This window comes from Chaetodon trifascialis, chromosome 23 (genome assembly GCF_039877785.1).
Source record: "Chaetodon trifascialis isolate fChaTrf1 chromosome 23, fChaTrf1.hap1, whole genome shotgun sequence".
Classification (NCBI taxonomy): Eukaryota; Metazoa; Chordata; class Actinopteri; order Chaetodontiformes; family Chaetodontidae; genus Chaetodon; species Chaetodon trifascialis.
The window spans coordinates 2,628,831-2,655,881 of NC_092078.1; the positions used below are offsets into that span (position 1 = coordinate 2,628,831).

At 44.8% G+C, this 27,051-nt stretch overlaps 2 protein-coding genes across 2 annotated transcripts in view; one reads left to right on the plus strand and one right to left on the minus strand.

Moving 5' to 3' along the window:
• Positions 1-996: 996 nt before the first annotated feature.
• On the plus strand, positions 997-4,865 carry cnpy3 (canopy FGF signaling regulator 3). The gene is made up of 6 exons (XM_070993664.1): positions 997-1,264; positions 1,745-1,871; positions 2,478-2,574; positions 2,949-3,071; positions 3,172-3,289; positions 3,453-4,865. The coding sequence occupies exons 1-6, from the start codon at positions 1,159-1,161 to the stop codon at positions 3,752-3,754; spliced, it is 873 nt and encodes a 290-aa protein (XP_070849765.1). The 5' UTR covers positions 997-1,158; the 3' UTR covers positions 3,755-4,865.
• Positions 4,866-21,413: 16,548 nt separating this feature from the next.
• Positions 21,414-27,051, minus strand: part of LOC139351482 (dachshund homolog 2-like) — a 76,090-nt gene continuing 70,452 nt past the window's right edge. Inside the window, exon 12 of the mRNA XM_070993411.1 lies at positions 21,414-23,224. Coding sequence (XP_070849512.1) covers positions 23,187-23,224 — 38 coding nt within the window. The 3' untranslated portion in view covers positions 21,414-23,186. The remainder of the gene's footprint in view (positions 23,225-27,051) is intronic.

The following is a 27,051-nucleotide window of genomic DNA, read 5'->3' on the forward strand; positions in this document are numbered from 1 at the left end:
TTGTCTTCAGGGATGGACTGACTGCAGAGTTTTCACTGTGTGCTGTTTTCCACACACTTAAACACTCTCTCTCTCTCTCTCACACACACACACACACACACACACACACACACACACACACACACACACACACACACACACACACACACCTATTTGCATGTGCAGCTGGTGAAGATTATTGGCTAAACAATCATGTCCGCTGTCCCCAAACCAATCAAATGTCAGGAGGCGTTTCCCATAGGCAACAAATCAGCCTTGACATATCACACCTCTGATAAGTGCCTGTGTCTCCTCTGAATGGCTGGTCATGCTGACACAGCGGCACACACACACACACACACACACACACACACACACACACACACACACACGCAGTTCCTCTTCAAATCAATGTTACATAACCAGTGAGAAGTCGCTGTGCTTTGTGTGTGTGCGTGGCGCCCTCTGCTGCACGAAACGGAAAGTTACAAAACAGCTGGACCAAAGATAATTTAGAAACGAGGAGTCACTCATTAACAAATGCCTTGTCACCTTCTGGTCTGCAGACTGTCTGAGGACTGCAGATGAAAACGAGTGTTTTGGGTTTCCTGTTCTGTTGTATTCAGGGAAAAAAGCTAAAATGCTTAATGGACTGAGAATAACTGAAGCAGGGAGGAGGACTAAACCGAATGTTTACTTTACAATCAATCAGAGCAAATACATAACCCCATCACTTTTCCACCCCCCACTCACTCCATCATAACTGTAGTGCAATCCCCATTAATGCTTCTAGTGTAGTATAAGAACAATTATTATCATTATTATTATTACAAAATGATTTAGCTGGTGGCCGGTTGGCTGATTGTTTACATTTTACATAAGGCAACAACAGGTCTGTGGTGAAAATGAACTTCCTGTTTGGCTGTATCGTAAAATAAGCGCAGAGTGATCTGGCTCTCCTCTGCCGCTCATTGGTCCAGCTGCTGCCACTTCTACCTCTCTGATTGGCCCGCAGCTGAGCGTGCGCCTCGCCAACACGGAAGTGATTACCTCAAGCGTTTGCTGCTCTGTGATGAGCCAGAGGAGGATGAGGAAAGCGACATTTAACGGTCCTTTACAGGCTTTCTGAGTACAAAACGACGTTTATCCGCAGATAGAGACTCACGCAGAGCGGACGACATGATTTTAGCGGGATACGTGTCGGTTTTCTTGGTCTTTTCGTCGGTCGGAGCAGCTAAGAATGGAGGGGACGATGAGTGGGTTAAACTTCCGAACAAATGTGAAGGTAACTGTGGCTGTTATCAGCGTTTGGTTCTCAAAACAAGGTCCGAGGACCTCCAGAGGCCCGCAGCAGGATGAGCCATGGATGAGTGCGGCTGTAATTTCACTGTGTGGTGCCTTTGTTTGAGAAAAGGCCTGAGGTTTGTTCATGCTGTAACCACACATGACAAAACAGCCAGCGAGCAGCTGCTGAACAGACGCTTTCAATGAGTTATGTCGTTATTTCAAGCAGATCTGCGGTTAACCTTTCACATCTGCTCATTTTATGCTCTGGAAATGATTACAAATGAATGATGCACCATGATGCTGTTCCTCATATACAGCTAGTATTGTTGAACAAGCCAGAAAACAAATATAAATGAACAGATTTAAGGTTATACGCAAAACAGGAAGCAAGTATGAGGCTGAATTCAGCAAAGTTTTAACATTATTATTTGATAAAATGGTTAATTTGATGAATGAAACGCTCTGTCTACATCTGCAGTGTGCAAGTTTGTCAGCATCGAGATGAAGTCGGCCTTCGAGGAGACGGGGAGGACCAAGGAAGTCCTCAACATGAACTACAACTTCATAGACGACAAGGGGGCGCCGCCAGCCAAGTACTACAAGTCGTGAGTGTGCACGTGGCGTTTAAACCGCGCCGTCTGTGGACGACGGTCTGCCGCCATGATTCTGGATCTTTCTGGCTCTCGCTCGCTCTCGAGGCGGCAGGGGACAGGAACTTGGTCAGGTCTCAGTTCCTGTGGAGGAACTTATTATAGCACAGGGACGCTGCTGAGCTGCTGGATGTGTGATAGCAGAGCTCAGCGTCGTCTCTCAGCCTGAAATTCAGGACTTACGTCATTAAATCCTCCTAAAGTCAGTTATCAGTTGATGCACTTCATGCAGCTTTATCACAGCCTCCTCCTGGTGTCCTTCATCAGCTTCCTACTTTCCGTCGTCTCTTCTTTGTTCTAGTTTTTTTAGTGTTTTTCAGTCGATTTCTTGTATTTTTCACTCTTATGAACACCAACTTTTAGTACCCAATAAAAATCTTATTTTTATTGTGAATAACAGAATAAAAGGAGTGAACTCTGAAGGTCACGTTTGTCAAACGTAAGCAAAACTGCTCAGACTGAATTATGTCCCCGTGAAGACGTGAAATATCCGGATGTGTTTTAAAACGTGGAGTCTTCAGACGTCCTGACGTCTCCGTCTGTCTTCCTGTCCTCCTGCAGAGACCTTCGATTCATCGAGGTCGTGGAGAATGTGTGTCAGAGGCTGCTGGAGTACAACCTTCACAAAGAGAGGACTGGGAGTAACCGCTTTGCCAAGGTCAGTGTGTGTGTGTGTGCGTGCGTGCGTGCGTGCGTGTGCGTGTGTGTGTTGTTTCTCTCAACAATCATTCAGCTCAACTTTTCTTCTCCTGAAGTTTGACATCAGAATGATAAATAAAATAAAAGAGTTCAGTCTCGTGCAGCTTAAGAAAAGGCTGAATTGTTCTCTGTAAGAAGGTCGTTTGATTGGTCATGATTGATCTGATTGGTCGACTAGTCGAGAACACGGCCTCTGATTGGCCAACAGACTCAACCCAAGGCATCATGGGACTGCCAGCTGTCAGCAGAGACTGTTTTCAGTGTGGTTTGCAGGCAGATTTTCTTCATGTTGTGTATTTCAGCGTCCTGCTGTCTTCGTCTCCGTCCCTGCAGGGCATGTCGGAGACCTTCTCCACCCTCCACGGGCTGGTGAATAAAGGCGTGAACGTGGTGATGGACATTCCCTTCGAGCTGTGGAACGAGACTTCAGCCGAGGTGGCCGACCTTAAAAAACAGGTGACTGAAAATCCTGCGTCTGCTTTTTTTAAAGCAGGAAGATTTAAACCAGATTTAAAGAGTTGAAGCTGCAAATGTTTGTTTTCATTTGTGACGTCAGTGCGACGTGTTGGTGGAGCAGTACGAGGACGTGATTGAGGACTGGTACCGAGGAAGCCAGGAGGAAGACCTGACCACCTACCTGTGCGAGAAACACGTCCTCAAAGGACAGGACAAAGGTAACACCGACACAGACACACTTTTCCTGTCCCAAAGGTCAAAGGTCAGCTCACTGTGACATCACCATGTTGTGCTGTGGCCATGTTTCACATTTGCTCAGATCCTGAATGGCTGATTTTAACCTTTGACCTCAATCATTGCCCCCTTTATTCCTCCGTCCAGCCTGCCTGGACGAGGTCTGGCCAAAGAAGATGAAGAAGGGAGACCAGGCAGCCATTGCGGAGGACAAGAAGAAGAAGAAAAAGAAGAAGGGAGGGAAGAAGGGAAAGGGGAAGAGCGAGGAGGGCGAGGAGGGAAAAGACGGCAGCTCGGAGGGAGAGAAGGCGAGCAAGAAGAAGAAGGAGAAGAAAGTGAAGAAGAAGAAAAAGAGCAAAGCTCCGCTGGAGAAGACAGATGGAGGGGTGTCGTCAGATGACGAGATCCAGCAGCAAGTGCCTCTGTCCGGGCCGAAGACGGAGCTGTGAGCCCTGGTTTCCGTCTGGACCTGGACCAGCTCTCCCAGACTGAAGTAAACTCTTAGTAAAAGCAGCTTCTTTAAACATCTTCAGCTCCCGTCATCGCCGAGGTCCAGAGCCTTCAATCACACCCTCAACTGTTACACGCCGAGTCTTCGTTTCAGCGTCCGCGGGTCTGGAACGGGTTTCTGAAAACCTGATGGAACCCGCAAGAACCCTGAATGACTGTGCTTTGTCTTAACTTTATCAAGGGAATAATTCATCAGTTAATTGAAAAATCATCTGTTACAGTCCTGAAAAACACCAACACTGGAAGCTGTTCGACAGTAGATGACTGAGAGCAGAGCTTCAGGTCTGCAAGGGAAACTTTCTTTTCTTTTCTTTTCTTTTCTTTTCTTTTCTTTTCTTTTCTTTTCTTTTCTTTTCTCAGTTGAATGTACATGCAGATCTTTCTCTCTGCATCTCCCCGTAATGTGAATTTGTGCTCCTGCTTTTTAAACGTCGAGTATTTACTGAAATGTTCATTCCGTCTGAAGATTGGTGCTTTTTAATGATTAGTTTAGGCTTTATTTTCTGGAAATGCTCACGTTGTGTGATATACCTGTATGTTAAACACACACTGATCCTAACAGAGAAGCTTTTCCTTTTGTTGTGATGTTTCTGTCCAGGATTTAAACATCTCGAGTGACGCAGACCAGATTATTATTTCCTGTCCTTCAGCAGAAATAGGATCTTTAAGTCTCAAATTCAGTGAAATTCCCCTTTAATGAGTAAATGCAACATGAGCTACCTTTTTTAAATGTCGATGATTTGTGTTCGGTTTTTGTATTTTTTCCATTCATTGTTTTGCCTTGTGTGTGTGTGTGTGTGTGTGCGTGTTTGTGCTGTACGAAAGCTGCTATTTAAGGCGAGCGTGTTCGTGTGTGTTTGCTGACTCCCGAGCTGACGATGGAGGTTAGAGCGTGTGTGTGTTTTTTGCAGTTTTGTGTGTGTGTGTTTTTACAGATTTTTATTCTGAAGTGAAATGCTGGCTGTGTTGTTTTCAAGTTGCTTTTTGAAACCATGAGGAGACACATCAGTGGATCAATAAACAGGTTTGAAAACTGTCGTACGAAAACGTATCGCAAACGACTGATCATTTCCAGGTTTAAAGGCTTGTTTTAAATGGAAGTCGCCTCAGTCATAATTTACAGTTTAGTCAAATTTTTTAAACAAACCTCTGAAGGTAAGTTAATTCGGTGTAAATCTCTCTGTATCTGCAAACATCTGTGGGTGACATGCACACTTCTGACCACTAGAGGGAGGCAGTCACACACTTGCAGCACAGTTCAAGTCTGGCAGTAATGACAGTTAAGGAGGCCGTTTGATTCATTTTCATTGTTGTGTCAGTTGCTTTTGTGGATACAAATGTTGCACCTGATGTTATTTTACACTCCAGCTGTGCAGTTTTGTACAGAGCCCAGAATATGTGCGTGAATGAACACCACTAAGGGCTGAAGCTATCACTGAGGACAGAGAGGCCGTTTATAAAGTTTGTCATTAACCACATTTTGGGTGCAGAGGTACACAGTGAGGACACATCTATTTCTTGGCGAAACAATTAATCTGTCATCTCTGCTTCTTTATGCGTATGGATTAATTAAACTTGATAAAAGTCACTTGATGAAGGATAGTGTTGTGCTTTGTTGAGCTATAGACTGAGCGAGGCTAGCATGTTTCCTGCTAAACCAAGCTAATCGTTAGCTAACGCTTGCTAGCTACAGCTGATAAAATCTTAAGCTGCTAACGGAAAAAATAAACCCTAACTGCGTTTATCTACCGGCATATTGGAAAAGTAAAGACCCTATTATGTTTTTAAAAAGCATCTGTTCAATGGTTTTAATGGCAAATCACAACAGTTCGCCGTGTAACTATATGCTAGCAATGAAAGCTGGACGGGTACAGTAACCGTAACTGAGGGGGCGGGGTTAGCGAAGGGTGAAAGGTGAGTCTACGTTTGCCCGCGAGTCGTTCAGTCAGTGGGCTGTATGGAGAGGAGTGTTAGGTAAAAGATACTTTAGCTGCTTCAGGTGGACCTCAAGTTTAGTCACATGGCAAAACTTTTACTCAGTTTGTCACAGAATTATGTTGCAAGGACGAGAAGAAGAGTTCACGTCCTGCTTGTTTTCTCAAAGACACCCGCTGCTGCGGGTTTGGTCCGAACTAGTTAGCTAACTAGCTAGCTAGTTATCGTTGCCAGTTAGCCCTTTAGCAACCTGCCGTCACAAGGAGCAACTGCGGAGGATTCACGTGACTTTACAGCGTCTGTATGACTGTGGCGGTTTGTAAACAGCCAGAAAAGTGGGACTTTCCATCGCTTGTTGAAGTACTGGACGTCTGCCCCAGTGACATGAAGATAAAAAGTGTCCCAAGACCAATGGTGTCCTGAAGGCTCTCATCATAACTGGCATCAGGCTGGACAGGTGACTGAATCAGGGCTGGACAGGTGACTGGACCAGGACCATCAGAGGTAAGCTTTTTAAGCTGTTTTGGTACTTTCCTTGTTGACATTAGGCTGAAGTGAGTTGTCAGTGGTGGAACAAATATTTAATTTTACTAAAGTAAAATAAGTTACACTGTAGAGTTCAAATACTCAAGTAAAAGTCCTGTTTTTACAGTCTTACTTATTAGCATCAAATACACTTAAAGAATCAAAGTAATTTATTTGTAAAGTTACAGCACAGGGTCGCACAATGAAATGTACATTTTCAATTACTCGTTAGACCAAACGGCTCATTTCAGACTAACAGATGTTATAGTACTAGGCTGGTAAAGGTGGACAGACACTATTTGCCCTCAAACTGTTGTAGAGTAGAAATATTGAGTAGCATAAAATTCAAATACCCAAGTAAAGTACAAGTACCTTGAAACTTTGACTAGCTGTACTTAGTGATGTTCCACACCTGTTCATTAAGCGATTAACTAATCAACAAGTACTGCGACAGTTCAAAGTTGAAATACTGAACTTTCTCTGGCTCTGGCTTCTCAAATGTGACCATTTGCTGTTTTTCTCTGTTTGAGAATGCTGGGGAGTATTTCAGAGGTTATTGATCACCGTGGACGGACTCATTCACCTTTTCTCTCTGGCTCCTTAACACAAACCACTCAGTGGACCAAGCCAGCACGATGCTGCACCTCCTCCCCTCCTCTTCCTCTTAAATGAGCTGTTTCTTCTCTCTCCTCCTCTTGTGATTGCGGTTCTGTGGTATCATTTCATTCCCATCGTTTTGATGAGGATAGCAGTGATCATCTAACGTACGAGTGTCTGTGCTGCTCGTGGTTTCAGTGGATGCTTTACCCTCCCTCATGTTCTCCTTCTGGGATAACGCTGTTTCAGTTACACATTGGTTAGTTTAATATAGGAGCATGCGCTTTATATCTAAATATCCTGCTCGTCTTTTGGTTCCTGTGTATTTCAGTGTGTGTATAAGTAGTTTAAATCTGCTGCTGTGTCTGCCAGGTGTGTGTGTGTGTGTGTCTCTGAGATTTTTGAGAAATAACGGTCTATACATTGCTGACATTGTCGGACAGATATTGCTGTCTTAAGACGTCACATTGGTCTTCAGAAAATGTTGTTTTTCACTGTTTTTGCCACCCTACATTTGTAGATATATAAGGAAATGTAAACTGTACTCAGCTGGTGTATTTTGGTTCATTTGTTTCCTGTTGTTGGTGTAATGTATTGTTTGAGTCACAGTCACACTGTTGTGTTTCCGGTGATGCTGATGCTGATTGTGACGTAGCACACACACCTGGACAATCTGAGCAGACCAGGTGGTTTGATGCAGTACCTCAGTGAACCTGTAGGTGTCACCACAGCACTGAATGTAACAGCAGGTTTCCTTTAACCTTCCACTGAACTGACCAACAGCCAAATCCACTTAGGATGAGGCGAAATGAAATGGCCTGTGTGTGTGTGTGTGTGTGTGTGTGTGTGTGTGTGTGTGTGTGTGTGTGTGTGTGTGTGTGTGTGTGTGTGTGTGTGTGTGTGTGTGTGTGTGTGTGTGAGGAATGAATTCAATCCATCAGCTTTTTTTCTCCTTTCAACAATTAAATTTGCACACTTTTAGATTTTGTGTGTGTGTGTGTGATAGGATGTGTGTTTCATGGTTCGACTGTGATACCAATGTTATCTCTGGACAGATTTGTGTGTCGGTTTGTGTGTGTGTGTGTGTGTGTGTGTGTGTGTGTGTGTGTGTGTGTGTGTGTGTGTGTGTGTGTGTGTGTGTGTGTGTGTGTGTGTGTTCACATGGTGAGTGAGTTGATAGCTAATGTCTTTAAAATCTGTTCTTTTTCTGAATGTGTGTGTGCATGTTGCTTGTTTGTGTGTTTGCGTGTGTGTGTGAGCACAAATACAGTACGTGTGAGGCGTACGAGTGTGTTTTTTTGTTGAATAATTCACTGCGGGGTGTTTATTGCAGACTCTCGTCCTCGAGCTCCAATAACACAGGACAAATATGACACACACACGCACACACACATTCTCTCTTTATCAGCCGTTCCAGGGTTGACAGTTTATTTGGACACTGTGGACGCTGGAAATGGAAAGTACCACATGTGTACAAGCATTCACACACACACACGCACACACACACACACACATCTATTTCACCTATAGAGACTCCTCAGTGGCCACATGTCGCCCATCTTTTCTAGATAGATTTCCATCTAGAATGAAATGACTTTTTTGTACGGTTTTACTCTTTAATGCGACGTGTGATTGACCTGCTTGGTGTATTTGACAGAGTTTGGACCTCAGTCAGCTGAGGTGCCTCCAGAACACTCGAAGTACAGCTGTACCACATCTGCAGCATCTGCTAAAATAAATGTGGAAGTATTATCTCAGGAAAACTGTTAACGTGAGTAAGATGTTAAAGCACCTCATCCAGCATGGAGGAGGACAGCTGCACTGTGTTCGAAAGGCCGAGGGCTTCTTCGACACCAGCATCGTCCCCTCAGGAGGACGTCCTCCACCTGTCCATTACTTCACTTAAGACAGACGTTCTGGGATAAATGAGTCGTCTTCGGTGTGTTCGGGCTTAATAAAGGACTCTGTTTCACTTTAAGGTATTGAACACACAGTTATTTAGGTCACTTTTGGGGACGTTGCACAGACTTGCATTAACTTCCTGGAGACAAACCAGAGCCACAGCTTGTCAAACTTTAACCTTAACCACGCACCCAAAAATCAACCTTTTCACCATTTGGGACACAGGTTCTGTCCCCGGTTTGACAAGCTGTCTTCAGGTAACTGGTGTTTAGTCTGACATATGTCCCTGAAAGTAAGTCTCTCTCGAACACACACACACACACAAACACACACACACGCACACACACACACACACACACACACACGCAGTGACAGTGTTGGCCAGAGAAAACGTCTCCTCTAATCTGGAGAAAATGAAACAGACGTTTGAATGGAAATATTGATTCTTCTCCCATTTCAATCTTCATCTGGTATTATCCATCCTGTGTGTGTGCGTGCATGCGTGCGTGCGTGTGTGTGTCTGCAAGCTCACCTTTGTGTCTCTCACACCTTCTGAAATGATTTTCTGTCCTGTGGAACAAGTACACAATAACTAGTAAATAATACACAGCTATAAAATGCTGCAGACCTACTGTGTCTCCACATAGTGTGTAGTACTGTGTGTGTGTGTGTGTGTGTGTGTGTGTGTGTGTGTGTGTGTGTGTGTGTGTGTGTGTGTGTGTTGGGGGGGCCTGTCTGCATGAACATCTACATAACAGTACAAGTTACCTGTAGAGCTGCTGCGTTGAAAACAAATTCTGCAAAGGAGTTAATGAACAAACCCATGAGCAGGAGCATTAACATACAGCACACACTGCAGGCCTGCAGGCATCATATCACACTGCACAGCACTGCTGATGTTTGTGTCATCGTAGGATAGAAGTGTTAAAAACTAGCCCTTACACAAACGATCAAGGCTGGCTGACCAGTCTGAGCCCAGTAAGAAGAGCCAGCTGTAAGCCTGCACAGTCTTCAGAACTTTTCATTTTATTAACGGAAAATATGTTAAAATTTTAACCAAAATCTGCAAAAGAAAATGCATATTAATGTTGATTTCTTTCCGCTTCTGTTTGTGATTATTAGTAACTGGTTTGTCGAGATGAGGAGCTGATGGCGCTAATTTTCCAGTCGGGCAACATTAAACCATCACAGAAGAACGATGTGTAATGTATTAAAGTGAGGAAGGTTACGGTCTCCTCATCCTCGCGTTTTCATCTCTTCAGTGGATGTTTGCGTTGCGTTCTTCATTTTTATTCACCAGCGCCAGTTTCCGTTGTGCTTGCATTTAGCTTTTATCGATGAACCAGCTTCTCCACCTCCACTAAGGGCAAACATTTAGATTGTTTTAATTTCCTTTATTTCCACTCAGGTTTTATATGTGCAAATGCAAAAAGTGCATAAAAACAGGTGTCACCCTGCTCTCCAGCTTCTTCTGATCTGACCTGAACCTAACTCTGAGGGGAAAGACGGGGAAGCAAAAAAAAAGGAGATGATGGACATGACAAGAGATCAGGAAAACATTTCAGAGTAAGAGAGGAAAATGAGGAGGAAGAAGACATGTGGAGGAGATCTCTAACCCTCGATGACCTGGAAAAACAAACACCATCACGTCTGCAGCTGCAGAGATTAAATCTTCCTCTGCTTCTGCATTAACTGTAATCCATTTTCCTGGTTTGTTGGCGGCGGTGTGTTGTGTTTCCGTGTCGCGCAGGTTAAACAACAGCCTATCTGCACCGCTGTTTGTCCAAAACCTCCCTGTGAACCTTGAATTGACCTCAGACACTCCATTACTCTGATCCAGAGACGGACGGAAAAACGAAACGGCGCAGAGAAACAGGCAAATAGAAAGAGAAAATGAGACAAACACTTAGTGTCCATCAGTTAGTCCTCTCTGCTGTCTCCGAGTGGACAGCCTCAGCGCTCCAATTCATCTTCGTTCTGCTCACAGCGGTGTGTTCAGGGAAGGTCAAAACCCGGAAAATAGGCTACACACCAGGCATTTTGTCACCAGACACCCTTCACCTGCCTGCTAACACCGAGGAGCCGCACACAACTGGGACACAGCCGCAGCCAAAAATACATCAGGCGGGGCGGAGCGGCGGCGCTGCATGCATTCACACCGCATTCGTTCTGCATTTACGCTGCATTTGTTGTCCTTTTGGAAGAAGCAGAAGACCGGAATGAGGTGACATTTCGCTGCCTTTAAGGCTGGAGAACGGCGCTTAAATAACTGTCCACACGTGCCGCAGAGCCGATGACCCGTCCAGCTCCTTCATGTTTCCTCCAACTGAGGGAAAGTTTATCCCCAAAGTTTCCAAAACTCACGGCTGCATCTCCGTCCAGTTTGGCCAATTAGCGAGATTATTAAAGGGGAGTGCTGTTAACTGTGTTTATATTAAGCCCTTGACGTCACGCCGCTCTGGGTAGTTTGAACATTTTGTTTATTCCGGCCTCACAAAGTCAGCACCTCCTAAATAAATCTAATGTGTTTCAGCAGGACTGAGCGCACCGCTGTGAGCAGCTGTGGCCGTTTAAGCTGCGGTGGTTCACCTTGATCAGATGTTGGAGGTGTCCTGGTTCGCAGTAAGATCCCTGCAGCCCGTCGTCTGCTGCTCCCGTATCCGTCCTCTCTGGAACTGGTCCACTGACGACCAGACCTGAACCAGACCTGTTGATATTAAAGGTGCATCTGTAAGACGTCACAAACAGAAGTGATTCTGTTCTAATAACGCAGATTTTGCAGAAAAATCAAAAGGGTCTGCAAGCAGAGGGTTAGCCTGGGGTTAGCACTGTTTGACGACTGACCAGTCAAAGTTTAACCTCATTTGCTTTGACTTTCTAAAGAAAAACAGCTTCCCAGAATATGACCGTGGGTCACTAACAAAACAAAGTGAACATTAAAGGATATTTGGTGGAAAAAGTGTATTTTACTGTTGTGCAGCACAGTGGGGACATTGACTAAATGAAGTTTTGATTATTCAATTATTCTGCTTTTGGGGCCAAAACTATTTTAAACTTAAATATTAGATTCTTTGTCTGAATTATGCTGTTTTTATCCATGTTACTGTAAAAGCATTACGCAGGAAAACATGGATATAACAGGTGATTCCACACCTTTGAAGTCATGTACCATCAGAATATTTTGAAAGATTGTACACAATAACGCACATAATGGCTTTCCAGAAAAAAACTGCTCAGGCCGGAGATGGAGGCGGTGAAGACAAAGAGAGCGTCAGGTCGCATTTCCAGACGCACCCTGAGCCTCCAGCCCCGTGGGGGTGACACAGCAACGACACTAATGGCAGCCTACGTGGCATTTAGAGCAGAAAGGTGTGACATGCAAGCCTTCACACCGACTGTCTGTCTGCCTCGCGCACATTTGCATACACACACACTCACACACTCCTCAGGGCCTGCCATTAATAACAGCTGACCTTTGCACGTTTAGGCTGTGAAATGATAGTACGGCAGACCCGAGGACGGCGTATCACACTTTCCTCCATGTCCCGTCGCCTTGTCCCTCCGTCTCTGTCTCTGACTCATCCCTCCATCGTCTGTCTGTCCACCCAGCGTTCCTCCCCCCGTGGAGACGTTCGTGACTGTTTGCTAGCTTTATATCAGTGTGTGGTACAGTTTGGTCACTGGAGCCTTTGACCTCTTTATAACCTCAGTTAGACGAAGAAGAAGCTTTCTATTGAAGCGTGCATTACCACAGTAAACACTAATAGTTAGTTCATTCATTTAGGATTAAATCAACCAAAACAATTGATCAAGCAAAAAAAGTCCAAAAATGAATAGTTGCACTTTCTCAGATGAGACTGTAAATTAAATCCACAATGAATCAGTTAATTGTTGTTGACCTGTACTCTGTGATGTACCCTTATTTTGAAAAACATGGAAACCCTGAAGAAAGTCATGATATGAGAGTGTGAGTTAGCAAAGCTTGTGCTCTAATTATTCATTTGAAAGCACAAATGATTAAATTGTTGGCACAGTGCAGATTTTTTGGCCCCTCCAGGCCTCTGTATTGGGATATTTGGTAGGCTGCAGATCACAGGTGTGTTGAATCCAGACACTCCTCTGTTGATTCGTGGTTTCAGGTCAGTACTGGAAGAGTACAGCGCCTTTTACTCCACATCCCTGAACTACAAGGTGGCTAACATCCACTGTCACGTCATCCAAACACAGCGTGTTCAGGCTGAATTGCGATATCAAGTTGCTCTTTAAGGCTCAGCTTGTGGCCGTGATGGCGGCCACTTGATGAGATCCACCCTGAATAATCAGACGTTTGAGAAGTTTGTTGTCCAAAGTCGAGCAGCTTTAACTTCCTGTGAAAACTCTTCCTTTCAACTCAATTCAAAGTGTTTTTTCTTGGCACCAAAGTTGAAAGAAAGCAGCTCAGCCAAACTCGGTTTACTTTCCTCTTTCTTCCTCAGTCGAAGTGAAAGCTTTATTTGGACGAAAGACTAACGGGACAAAAAATAAATATTTGCCAGAGCGGTTTCTCTCGGTCCAGTTGAGCCCGTTCGGCCTTCTTTCCGTCCAGAGGGGTCGATGGACGGCAGTAGAATTTCTCCACCGGCTCAGCTCTGCGTCTCCCTCCATCTGCTTTTCACATCGTTGTGGTTGAACCAGAACACAAACCAAAACTTAAAACTACGAGACGACCAGCTGCTATCTTCGTAAAGGTCAACAAGGAGTCCAAGGCTGCCCAGCTAAAACAACACACGCTCTCCGAGTCCCCACGGATCCATTTCCACCTCGCCCTCCCTCATTCCATCTTTACAGTTATTTTAATTCCTCCATCCATCCTTTCTCTTTCTCACGTTCTCCCCCCCCCACCTCCACCTCCACCCCCCTCCCTCTCGTTGAGCGCTCGTCCCGCCTGCCAAGCTCCTCTCGGCCTGTTTGGAAAAAAACAACAACAACAAAAAAAGACCTGTTTCTAATTTGGTCTCAATCTGAAGAGTCCAGTTTTGTCGTTACCCTGTGTGAGAATGTGTGTGTGGCTCGCTCGTATTATTCCCATGATACTGTTTGGGCCACACACACGCACACACACACACACACACACACACACACACACACACACACACACACACACCATGTTCCCACCCCTAGAAACTCAGCTGACAGAAATAGTTGTTCCGACGTTTTGGCTGATGATACTCACATCCTGTTGTCCGTGTTTACATCAGCGTCAGTGTTTATCCGTCTCTCTGCGACAGTTTAAAAACCATCCACTTCATCATCTTTTGGCGCCCTCGTTATTTATCCATCCATCACCAAAATTGTTTAATTGCACTCGAACGTTGTACATCGACAGAAACACGCCTTGATGTCGCACTGAAAGCTGCATTTACACTTTGAAGCCTCGGCTGTTTATCTGAAGACGAAGGACTACGTAACGTTTGTTGTTTTCAGGATTCCTTACGAAAGTTTTGATCATGGATTATGTGTTTAATTAATTTCTATCCGTGCCAGAATCATGGCTCTAGGCGTGATGACATTCCCATCAGCCTCTGCTGTGCTTTGTATTTAGTGCTAATTGGTTAGCCTGCTAACACGCTAAGCTAAAACGGTGAACATTACACCTGCTAAACATCAGCATGTTATGATTGTTGAGTCTGCTAGCATGCTAGCATTAGCTTTTAGCTTAAAGAAACACAGAGCTGCTAGGGTGTAGAGAAATTTAGCTTTTTCTTGTTTTTTGATTCATTGTGAAATGAAAATTTTCAGTTATTGATCTCTTGATCAGCAGAATTAGTTAATTCAATATATCAACTTCTATTCTGGAGATTTTCGAAAGGATGTTTTTGACTGTTTTTTACACACATAGCAAACAATCAAGTGATTAATCAAAAATTCTTCCACAGATTGATCGGCAATGAATATAGTTGTTAGCATGCATGCGACTGAACCGTGACAAATAATAAAGAAAGGTTCATTGATCGCTGATTCATTTTTTTGAATCTAAATGAGCTGTCTGCTGTTCAGCCATCTAACCGCTGAACCATCACCAGGTCTTGGCTGATAAAGTCGTCATCGCTAACATGTTAGCAAGCAGTTGCAGACTTTCACACCAGTGTATTCAGTGTAGTTCATCTCCTCAAAGTGTTTTTCGGTTTCGGCTCGAGGTCGTGAAGTAGCTCTTTGAATCCCTCGCCCTCTGACACGCTGACTGGCAGCATATCGGCTGGGTGACGGCCTCGGACTGGCACGCATCACGCTCTCTCGACCCCAGCTCGCAGTGACGTGAACTTTGACCGCGAGCCGTTCTCTGACATGGCAGCCTGGTGCTTGTTCTTAGTGCGGTACGAGGAAATGCTCCCACACTGAGCTTCGTTTAGCGTGCCTCTTCTTCACCTCTTCACATTGCTCTCAGCTCCAGGCTAAGGGAGCTGTTAGCCCCAGGCCGAACAAAACCGTTCAATCTTATCAATATTATCATCAGTTTGCTGTTGTGTTGCTCTTTTTAAGCTCTAGTCTGGTCTCCACCACCTCCTGAGGAAGAACATTTCGCTCACTAGCTGCTCGACATACACTTGCTCAAGGGTTACTTGGTAGCTGTTGAGGAGAGGAGCGCTCACATTTCCCAGCCGTCGGTGGGATTTGAACCGCGGCCTCGGGGTCACGTCCTCCTCTGCTCCTCATGTTCTCTGTGCTGCTGCTGTCCATTTGTCCTCTATGGAGATAAACTGTTGTTTACACTGCAGGCCACATAGGAAGTCAAGCATAGCAAGAGGAATCTGTCTGTGCACCCTGATGGTGTGAACTGTGCGTGTGTGTGTGTGTGTGTGTGTGTTTTCATTTGGTCCTCACAAGAATAGAAAAAATGTAAAACCTTGGTTGATTTTGCTGCTTGGATTAGGTTAGTGTTAAGGAATGAATATAGCTAATTGAAAGCTTTTTTTGTGTGTGTGTGTGTGTGTGTGTGTGTGTGTGTGTGTGTGTGTGTGTGTGTGTGTGTGTGTGTGTGTGTGCTTGCACTTTTTGTCCACATGTAAATACGATCGCTTGTATGACCTTAAATGTTTATTTTTGCAGTTTTTTTTAAATGAGGTATTTGCACATATGCAAAAACATTGTTGTATGTTATGCTTCAATGTGTGTGTGTGTGTGTGTGTGTGTGTGTGTGTGTGTGTGTGTGTGTGTGTGTGTGTGTGTGTGTGGGGCAGGTGTTTTGCGTCACCACCCACCATCCATCAAATCAAATGGGCGAATGACAGGAAGAACAAAAACAAATCCCTCGCTCCGGCAAGAATAAACGACGGATGCCGACCAATGACAAGTGTTTATTGTGTGCGTGTGTGTGTGTGTGCACATGCAAGAAAGAGCTGAAGGTATATGTGTGTTTTAGCGTATGCATTTTTGTCTTCGTGTGTATGTTTATGTGTGTGTGTGGGTGAAATTGAATGAGAGAGAAGGACAAAGCGAATGAGTGTGTGAGAGACGGAGAATCGGCTGGTGTTTATTGTTTTACCAGTTCAGTAGGCGGACACACACACCCGCGCGCGCACACACACACACTCTTATTATCCCGCTCAGTGAGCATGCAAAGTAAATATTTCCAAGATGACCAACTCAACCACTCAATCCTAATTAGACTCATGATAAACTTGGTTTTTACCAGCTGTCCTAGAGGAATAAAGGTAGATCCACGAGTCGCCCGGCACCAGAATATCTGCTCTGAGAGCGTCTGATTTCACACAAAGATAACTTCAACGCTGGAAGACGTTACTCCTGCTGCCAATTAGAGATGAAATCAGAGTAACTCACCTTAGAGAGTGTGGATGACAGTGGAAAGTGGAAGTACAGTGTGGACGCAGGGTAAGGGCTTAGAGACTGCCTTATGTCAGCGAGGGTCCTCACAAGTGTGTGTGTGTGTGTGGTGACGGGTAGTGATGACCTCCTCCAGCTGCCAGTGGATAATGAGAAGCTGTCAGCAGCACGATTACGGGACACACACACGCACACACATCACGGTTACTCAAACAAATGCACGTGACATTTGCACACTAGGACAGACACACGCACACACACACACACACACACACACACACACACACACACACACATACACACGTCCTGCTCCCCCTGTCCCACATCGCAGAGGTTGTGTGAACTCGTTTGTACCTCAGATGTCCAGTTGTGGAGAATCAAGGATGAAGCTGTTTGTGGAGACCTGCTTCTTGGACGTGTTTATTGGACTAAAAGCGTCCAGTCTGCGGTCCAATCTGTCACAAGCAGGCGGCTGATTTACATGACCAGCTCAGCAGTGGGAGTCCTCAGCGAAGTGGACAGCATAAGGACCAGCAGGCAGCAGGATTGAGAAGGACTCTGAGTCCCTGAGAGCAGTCCTCTGTCTCACCGTATGTTCAGGACGTCCCAAACACGTCCTGCTGCAGCTCGTACCACAGCCTCCTCATAGAAGTTAAGAGGTTCACTCACTGAGCATCAGGTCAAAGCTGGGAGCACGATGAGCTTCTTTTCATCAGCCTCACACGTGCGTGGTTGTTTTCTAAATCTCAGTCATTGTGCAACAGCTTCATTTGCCATGAATGGACGCAGAAACCCCCCTGAACATGTTTGCATATCAGTGCTTGTGCCCAGGAAAGGCCGGAGAGAGAGATTAGCATTAGCATCATGTGCTGCAGATCTGAATCAGACACGCAGGCCAAATGTTTGACTTTTAAAGCGGTTAGTGTGGCGTTTTGTGCTTCCTGTTTTTCTAATCTGTCGGCATTGTCTCATTTTTATTTTTACCTGCATTGTTTCCAGCGAGTGTGAGAAACACACCACCTGTGAGAAGTCAGCTGTGCTGTAAGAACAGGCTGCTTTATTTCACCGTGCAGAACGCCTTTCTTGCACCTCCGCTTCAGCCCAGCATCTTTCCATCCTCTGATTTTTGCTAACTTTGTTGGACGCTCTCCATTTGCTCGAGCGCCTCCGCCCGCCAGCTGTGGGAGGCTTCAGGAGGAGCTGATTGGCTGGAGGTGTAGAGTCTGTCCTCCTCTCTCTGCCAGTCAGTAGTTTCTAATCACCGTCCACTCGTCTCTCCTCATGAACACACACAGGTTCACCGTGGTGGTGTGCATGTATGCGTCACACTTTTCAGACCACAACCACACACACACACACACACACACACACACACACACACACACACACACACACACACACACCGGCAGGTTAGACCCCAGGGCTCAGTTTGGGAGGAAACTCCCTTTCTAATTTTCCTCATAAAGACTCTAATGAAGACTAATGACGGAGCGAGGTGTGTGTGTGTGTGTGTGTGTGTGTGTGTGTGTGTGTGTGTGTGTGTGTGTGTGTGTGTGTGTGTGTGTGTGTGTGTGTGTGTGTGTGTGTGTTCTGTCTGGGAATGTCTCTGTTCCCTCCTTGCGTCTTCTCCCCTCCATCACTTCGTTCGACCCTTCTTTCCATCATCCTCTTTGTGTCCTTCCTCTTTTCGCCCTTCATCTTCCTCTCTGTTTTCATTCCTCTCGTATTCAACGTATCCCTGGCAGTTACAAACAGAACGCAGTGTCACACTTACTTTTAACTCTTCTTTGCGTGTTGTCACAGGTGAAGTTGCCTGTTGTTTGTTTAGTGAACTGTTGACATGTAGGTGTTGAGTCTCGAACTCTGTGAAGTCAAAGTGTGATTTGATTTCAGTGAAACTTTGACTAAATGTTGTTTTTGTGCTTTCAGTGTTTCGCTTGTGTTATTTGATTATGAGCAGTTGTGATTGGTTCATTTTTAAGAGAGGAGATGGCCCAAACCCAACCTCACAGTAACCCTGTAGTGAAAGCTGTATCCTGGTCTTCCTCTGAGATGTTTGAGGTGGTCTCGTCTGGGGGTCTATTTCTGCAGTCTCTGCTGATCATAGATATACGACAGGCAGCAGTGTGTCTCTACGATCCTCTCGCTCGTCTGTGAGACATGTTGTGTATATAGTTTAAAGAATATCATAAATCCAAGGACTGAGAGAAAGCGTTGCAGATCCAAATGCGTCTGCCGCTTCAGCACCACGGACAGCACCGTGGATTTATCAATACACAGCTGATCAGGACATGGAGTCGAGCCTGCACAAAGTCAGTCAGATAAAGGATGAAAGAGTGAGGAAGACCAGACTAATCAACCACGTGGCCTCTGAAGAAGGTACGGCATCCCCCCTCATGTTTCCCACTGATTATGAGGCTGTTGTGAGCTCATAGTTGCTGTCGGTTTGACTACAAACCTTACAGATTACACTGTTGATAACTGTTCTGTACAGCGCTGTCAGAAGGAAGGAAGGAAGAAAAGAAGGAAACGAACAGTTCTCAGCCTGGGACTGAAGGGGTTAATAATCCTGTGATGTCTCTCTGTTCATATTTAAGTCTGCAGCTTTTATATAACATGACAATATTCAGTTCAACGTACCGTCAAGCTACACGTAGCGCTACAAGTTTAGATTTAAAAAAAATATTTAAAAAACAAAACACAGGACACGATGCGTTTAATCTGGATTTGTTTGGACCAATCACAGCGCTTTCCGGGCAGATTTCCCCTTTTAAAAATCAATAATAAGCCGTTCATGACGGCTCACTGTTTGTCCCAGACGTGTTTCTCACTCTTTACCTTTTCATTACCCATCATCCTCTGCCCCTCTCTCTATCTTCCTTCTTTAAGAGCACATCATTTCATCATGTTACACCTCTTTCTCTCCCATCATCTCCTCCACCTCTCTTCCCTCCACCTTCCTCTCGCCTTCATTTTCTCCCACATCGCCTCTCGGATCCTTCAATCTCTTTTCTCCGCGCTGTCACCTTTTCATCCTTCCTTGTTGCCTCTTTCGCTTTCTATCCATCCTTCTTCATCTCTGGCTATTTTTCCTCTCCGTCCATCGCTCTGTGTTTCCGCCTCCATTAGGGGGAAATGGAAAAAGTGACATCAGCTATTTGGTAAACGGAGAGAGATGGAGAGAGAGAGGGAGAGACAGAGAGGATGAAGCAGAGGATAGAAAAATGGAAAGCAAAGATCAAAAGAGTGACATTAGGACTGATAGCGAAGGAGAGGAAAGAAAAACAAGAGAGGAGAAAGACGAGAATGACAGAGGTGAGAGAATTAAAGGCAGAAGTATGAGGGAGAGGGGGCGAGAGAGGTAGAGATCCATTAGAGAGAGAGAGAGAGTGAGAAAGAGGGAAAGGCTTCACCTCATTAACCTCGTAATGCAGAGTAAATATACTGTCTAAATGGAACAGAGACGGCGTGTGTGTGTGTTTACTCCAGCTTCTGTGTGAGTGTGTGTGTCCACGAAATACATTACCAGAATACCAGAGTGCCTATCTCTATTTGTATAGTGTGTGTGTGTGTGTGTGTGTGTGTGTGTGTGTGTGTGTGTGTGTGTGTGTGTGTGTGTGTGTGTGTGAGAGAGAGAATATCCTCTGAAATACCACAGTGTGTACGTGTGTGAGTTTACTACAATCCCAGAAAGATAATTTATGTGATGGGAGAAGAATCGAGCGATCAGCTGAGTTTCATACATCTGACAAACCTTCATGTCTTTAATCTCTTCTCTCGTGTTTTTCCGCATTTCTCTTATTTCTGACGAACACACTCTTCCCCGTCTGCAGCTCTCATTTTTTAAAAAGTCTCAGTAGTTTCCTGAAACAGCTGGCCGCTGGAGTTTTTAGCAGTTTTTAGTCAAACAGGAGGAAATAGAGCGTTTGTTGGGACTATATTACGAGGCGAGCTGACAGGTTTGCTGCGAGTGTTTGTGGAGGCTGGATGGTTCATGTGGGATTGAGCCAAAGTCAACGACAGCGTGTGAGCTCATGGTGATGAAGCAGCACGTCACCCGGTGCGACAGTGTGTTTCATTGGTGTGTACGGCCATGGTGGCGCTCACGAAGGCAGCGTTGACCTGTCGGTCCACTGCTTTGTCCCAGGCTGAAAAATCTCAACAGTTATTCAGTGGATTACCGTAAAATCTCCGGTGATCCATTCACTTCTCACCCAGCTCCACCGTGAGGTCGACGCTTGTGCTTTTGTCTGAAATGTCTGAGCAGTTTGGTGGATTGTCGTTGAAATTTGGAGCACACACACAGGGTGATCAGTCAGAATTTCAGTTGACTTGCAGCATCTTTATGAGAAAAGACCTACGAAGCAATGCTTCTGAGGGTTTTCCAAAGGCAGCTGGTCTCGCTTGTGGTTGTAGTCATGACCCATCAACACCATGACTCAACCTGAGCTGAATCACTGTGTTGTTGTTGTTGTTGTTGTTGTTGTTGTTTTTTTGTTTAATCCGTCCTCAGTCTAATCTGGTCTGCCTTCACCAGGCTTTAGATGCGATGGAAACTCAGACATATGCCATGTGTTTCTGGATCTTTTTGGTCAAAAAGGGCTACGAGCGTCCTTGATTCAGATCTCTGGAGGTCTGTCAGCGTGCAGTGCTGTTCACCAGCTGCTAACAATGTTTTCTTAATACTTGATGGGAATTTGACCAGGATTTTTTGCACTGGCCAAAACTTAAATCCCATCAGAATGATTTGAATTACTCAAATGGTGCGTGCGTGCGTGCGTGCGTGAGAGAGAAACACCAGCAGACAGCAGTCATTATAATACTGTATATTTGCAGTCAGCTCAAACCCAGAGAACAGTGACAGACTGAGAGATCATCAGGAGAAAAAAATAATTAAAAAAACAAGAAAACGCAGAATGTTGTTTCTATCTACATGGAATACCCCTTTAACCCCGCCCACCCCGGCCCCGCCCTCCTTCATCCCTCCCATACACATTTCAAATAGTAATCAACAGATAAACAAACAAAACACGCAGTGGAATAAACGAAACTGCAACACAACAGTCTGCACTCTTAGTAGGTCAGAAAATCAGGGGGATCAAAAGTTTTGGTGTTTGCTGTTGCTGAGGAGCGCTTGATTTCCACACCTGAAATGCTCTTTGTCACTTCAAGGGGGGGCGATCAGGGATAAGTTCTTGAATCCAACCAAAAAGGAATAAAATTGAATTTAAATTAAAGTTATTATGGAAAGTCAGGGGCAGCTTAAAAACAGCCAAATCAAGCGCTCCTCGTCTTTAATTTGACAAACTCCAGAAACTCGACCATGACCTCCTGGTCACGGGGAACGGGGGGCAAAAGGTGAAAAGGTCCAAAGATGAGGAAGAGGATTCAACGTACCTTTAGGATATAATATCGTGCCTAAAAATCACTCCATTGTAATAAAAAAAGGGTTTCTTGTTTAACGTCTGCATCAGCTGAGAAACTGATTTCACAGGTTAAGGGTGATAGAAAATACTTCATACATTGAAAAGCTGCATCCAACATTTTCAGAGTAATGCCTCCTTACAGAGAGAGAGAAAGAAAAATAAAGGAAAAAAGATAGAGAAGAAGCAAGGAAAGAGGAGGAGATATAAGAGGAAGAGGCGCTAACTTATAGAGAGGAATGAAGCAAAAAGAGGAAGAGTATAAGAGGGGAAGAAGAGAAAGGGACTTGGAGGTAAGGAGTGTACGGAGGATAAAATAAGCCAAATGACAACGTAATAAAAGTTCCCATGCATTTTTTTCAGTCCCTGTACGGAAAACAAAAATGAATGAAACATGAGAGACAGAAATAGCCTCCCAAGTTGCTTTCCTCCTTTTTTTTCTTCAGTTTTTTTTCCCTTTCCAATATTTTTTCCACTTCTTTTTCTTAACCCCTCTTCCTCCAGTCCTGAGCTCCTCCGATTAGCTGATGACCAGCCAATCAGAGGGTGTTGACAGCCAGCCAATGAGGTTGACCGAAGTCACATCAAATCCAGAGGGGGTTTGAAACTCTTTTTTTTTTTTTTGTAGGTTAGAAAGTTTCGTCAAACCTTTCTTGTCTGCGGCAGTCAGAAACACTCTTTTGGTCCGGTGGATCACATCGTGTCATTGGACCATTTAAAAAGTCTTTGTCCAATCGTAATGATCCCTGGTGTTCCCACGTGATGTCCAACGTAACTTAATTCGCGATGACTCAAATCTGATGATGTCACTCCGGTCCGTTTGCTTCGTGTTGACTTTGCTCAGGAATGATTTTTATTTTTCACTTCTTCGGAAACAAACGAGGGATGAGAGAAGTCCCGGTGCAGGGAGAGAAAACGAGGAATGAACGGAGTGTAGTTCGTCTAAAAAGAAGAGAGAGAGGAAAGAAGTAGAGGCCACCCCTGTGAGTCCAGATCAGGGGTGCGCCTTGTAGTAGTCTTTCATAGCAACATCAAAATGTTCGCGTGAAGCAAAGACAGAATCCCGCCTGGGGAGGTCGTTTGACTGGGCTGGTGGAGTTCTTCTGTGCAGGGGGGGAGGGGGGGGAGGTGGGAATCGGCGGGGTTTCTGGAGGCGGAGTCCCTCTTCCTAGAACATCATGGGTGTCTTCAGAAACGGCCGGGATTCTGGGAAAAAAGTAGAAATTAGTAATTAAACAAAGCAACATTGAGTGATTGTCCTTACGGAAAGTTCTTACTGTGCTAGTTTGAATGAAATTACAAGAGAAAATCAAAAGATATGTTTGACTCGAGAAAGCAAATGAAAACATCCGAAAGTACGGAGGCGGACAGTTTTTTTGTTAGCAGTTGTTTTTTCAAGGGTGCGTAGCTTTTATTGTCCTGCACATTAACCTCGCAACAAGCATTCAGCGCTGCGGTGCCAAATGTTGACATTTATGTTACCGTTGTTAGCTAGGTTAACCACTCGCAAAGATCCGGTGGCACACTACTAAAGATGTGGGTCCTTGCGAAATAAGACAATGAATAAGTAATTTATTATTTAGTAAGCTCTTTATGTTGACCTGTCTTATGTGAGGCTGTTAACGCTGATTCAACAAGTGTTAGTTGTGTTGCTTGTAGTTATTACTCTTAATCTATCACCACAGATTTAAAACAATAGCTAATGTTACACCATTTCAAGCCATTTCTCTGGTGTTTTTTGGTCATTTTCTTGCATTTTTCAGCCTTATGAACCAAAAGCTCCTTGTAGTTTCTCAGTTCGATTGACTTGAGCGGCCGTAAACGACACAAAACAGGCATTTTGAGTGTGTTATAGAGCTTCCTATGCAGAAGATCACTTCCTGCCCTCCATCTGCAGTTTATACCACAACAAGGAGAGTGACGTGACATCACATGCAAACAAACTGTTTCCTTTAGTCATTGATCTATAATCCAGTAGAGTATTATTGACAGATCAATACTGGATCGATCTGTCAATAAATAATATGCAAATAAATAAAGTCTCAAAGTTGACATAAAATCTACAGAAACAGGCAAATATTTAGAGGCTGTAACAAGTGTATTTTTGGCATTTTCTATCTCCAAGTTCTGTTAACGTACAGAGAGAAGAAATGAAAAAAAGAGGAGGAGACACATTTCCTCATTTTCTCCTCAGACATCAGTCGGGAGCTGTAGGTAAACGCCGTTGACGTCGTTCCCAGCGGTGCTCTGAAACTTTACGGATCTCAGAGTCCCGTTAAACTGAGATCAGGCTCATGATATCAGGAGCTGACCTGCTGCTGCTGCTCGTTATTTTAAATTAGCCCTGCGTCTTTAGCTTCGTTAGCACCGGCTCTGCACACACCGTCGCTGCTGTAGCACACCGCTGAGAAACCAGAGGCCTCAGACTGACGTCTGTGCATCCTCGTCCCCGCTGTAAGAAATCACTGCTGAAATCACCACCTTTCAGCCCTCAAACTCTGCTGAGCGTAATCTGATTGGCTGTATTTGTGGCGGAGCTTCACGGCTGCTGAAGCAGGACGCTGGTTTTCAGCCCAAACTCTGGCGCCTTGTTCGGCCGTTACGCAGCATCCATCCATGATACAAATCTCACATCTCCAATTTTGCCGGTGTCGGCTCTCCCTCTCTTTCTTTCACTCTCATTTCACCTCCGTCGTTCTCCTTCCGCTCCCCGTAGTGCTGTTGCTGCACCCACCCACACGTGCGCACACACACGCACGCACACACACACGCACACCTTCCTCTCCCTGCGGTGTCATTGTTTTCTGCGAACGTTGCAAAGTGTTTACATTTCTGCATAACAGCAACCATAAACCTGCCCTCCCTCCTCTTTCGCCTCTTTCCATCCTGCACCTTCCTCTCGCCCTCCGCCGCTCCTTTGCTCGTCTTCCTCTGCTCTCTGTCGTCGTCCTCCCCTCTCGTTTTGTCCTCTATTCATCACTCTTTGTTTTTTTTTTAGGTATGAAACAGGTTCGAGGTCTCGGTGTTGGAATAAAAAAAAACTTTCTTAAATTTTCTCTTTCATCTTGCGCTCGCCCCTCGTTTCCTCTTTCATATTCCCCGACTTCCCTCCTTTTCATCCCTCTCATCTCCTGCCCTTCCCTATTTTTATCACTCCACGATCCACTCAAACCCCCTCCTCTCCTCTTCTTTCATCCCTCTATTCTACATGCATCCCCTCCTCCTCCTCACCTCCCCTCTGCTCCCTCCTGTCCTCTATCTGTTACTCTCATATTATTTTTATCCCGACCCATTCTTCTCTCTGTCCTCTCCTGTCCTTTCTTTTTCTCCTTTAGGCAGAAGCTTCGGCCTCCTCTTTAAAAACTGTCCTGCGACTTAAAAACTTGCCGCTTTGATCGTCGCACTGCCGTCCTTAAAACTTCGATCCGTCTGCGGCTCGATCCGTTTCAGTCATTTCATCGAGCGCGCCGCCGCTCTGCCTGACAATTAGGGCTGCAATTAACAATTATTTTATTAATTTTTTGATTAATCAGTTAATTGTTTGGTCTATAAAATGGTTAAAAATGCCAGAATTGATGTATTAAATATCTTGTTTAGTCCAAAACCAGCATAGTAAATTTTAGGGTTCATTCATGATGCTGATATTTATTGTCATTTATTTATTTATTTTTATTTTTGTTGCATGTCTGTTTAAACTCTGTTTTTCTGCACAGTTGCAGGTAAACATGAGCCTCCACTAGTGTCAGCAGATACAGGATTGTTCCACTCGTGTGATCCAGTTTCCAATAACTCGAGAGTGTCCGAAAGTCCAAAATTTTGTTTATTGAAAAAAGACAAATGTGATAATTTCCCAACATGTTTTTGTCTGAATCTTGTGCTTCAGTTCAGATTTGTTGACTTGTATCCTTTAAAACCATTTCTCTCACACAAAGGAGGCTCACAGTGACGTTCACAGACCCACAACAGCAACAAACCTCTCAGCTGCAACACCGTTATGTCCCAGTGCTTTTGTTTAAGGATTTTATTTATTTATGTTTTAAAGGTGGTGATGTCACGAGGAGATATTCCAAAAATGAACTGAGAAAAAACCTGTCTTGTATTTGTTGCAGCCCTGTTAAATTTACCACAGGAAATATTCACATTTGAGAATATTTTTGCTTTGAAGGCGGAAAATTGGCTTTGTTTATTTCTAATGTTGTGATTTTATTCTGCATCTTTCCTCTTTTCCTCCTCCTCTCACCTTTATCTGTCACTTTGAAATACACCCCCAGCCTGTGTGTGTGTGTGTGTGTGTGTGTGTGTGTGTGTGTGTGTGTGTGTGTGTGTGTGTGTGTGTGTGTGTGCGTGCGTGTGCGCGCGCGTTTGTGTGCATGCGTGTGTGTGCCTGTGCATGTGCGTGTGTGCGCTCCTGTCCTGGTTAAAAACGACACTGACCTGCCTTGTTAAAAGTCTATCAGCTGGGTGGAGGAAATGTCACCAGGTCTCGGAACAAGGTCACATTTTTCAACTTCCTCTCGAGGAATGTGCACACTCCTCCTCCTGTCCTCCTTTTCCTCTTATCCCACACACCCTCTTTATCCTTTCCTCTGCTACACTGGTCTTTCCTCTTTTTTTCTTAGCGTCTCCTTCCTTTCCACTTCCTCTCTCCTCTCATCCACCTGTTCTTACTTCCCCTATATCTCCTTTTTCTCCTCCTCCCACCTTCTCTCTCATTTTTTCCATCTGCTTTTTTCTCGTCCTGCTCATCCTTTTCTTTCCTCCTTCCCTTTTTATAGTCTTCTCACCCTCTTCTTCCTCTCCTTTCCCTTTTCTCTCCTCCTCCTCCTTTCCTTTCTTCCCCACCATTCTTCACTTCTTGTTTCCTCCTCACTTCGTCTTTCTCCCCCTCCTCTTCATTTCTTGCCTTCTTCTTTGGACTCGTCCATCTTTCCTCTCCTCCACCTGTTCTTCCTTCCCCATTTACATCCTTCTCTCCCTCCCTCCTTTTTAGCTTTCATCTGTCCTCACCCTTTTTTCCTCTACACCTTCTTTCC

Coding starts and splice junctions, on each gene's coding strand:
- cnpy3 (XM_070993664.1), top strand. CDS start 1,159: ATGATTTTAGCGGGATACGTGTCGGTTTTCTTGGTCTTTTCGTCGGTC. Junction 1,265..1,744: donor ACTTCCGAACAAATGTGAAG/GTAACTGTGGCT, acceptor CTACATCTGCAG/TGTGCAAGTTTGTCAGCATC. Junction 3,072..3,171: donor TGGCCGACCTTAAAAAACAG/GTGACTGAAAAT, acceptor TTGTGACGTCAG/TGCGACGTGTTGGTGGAGCA.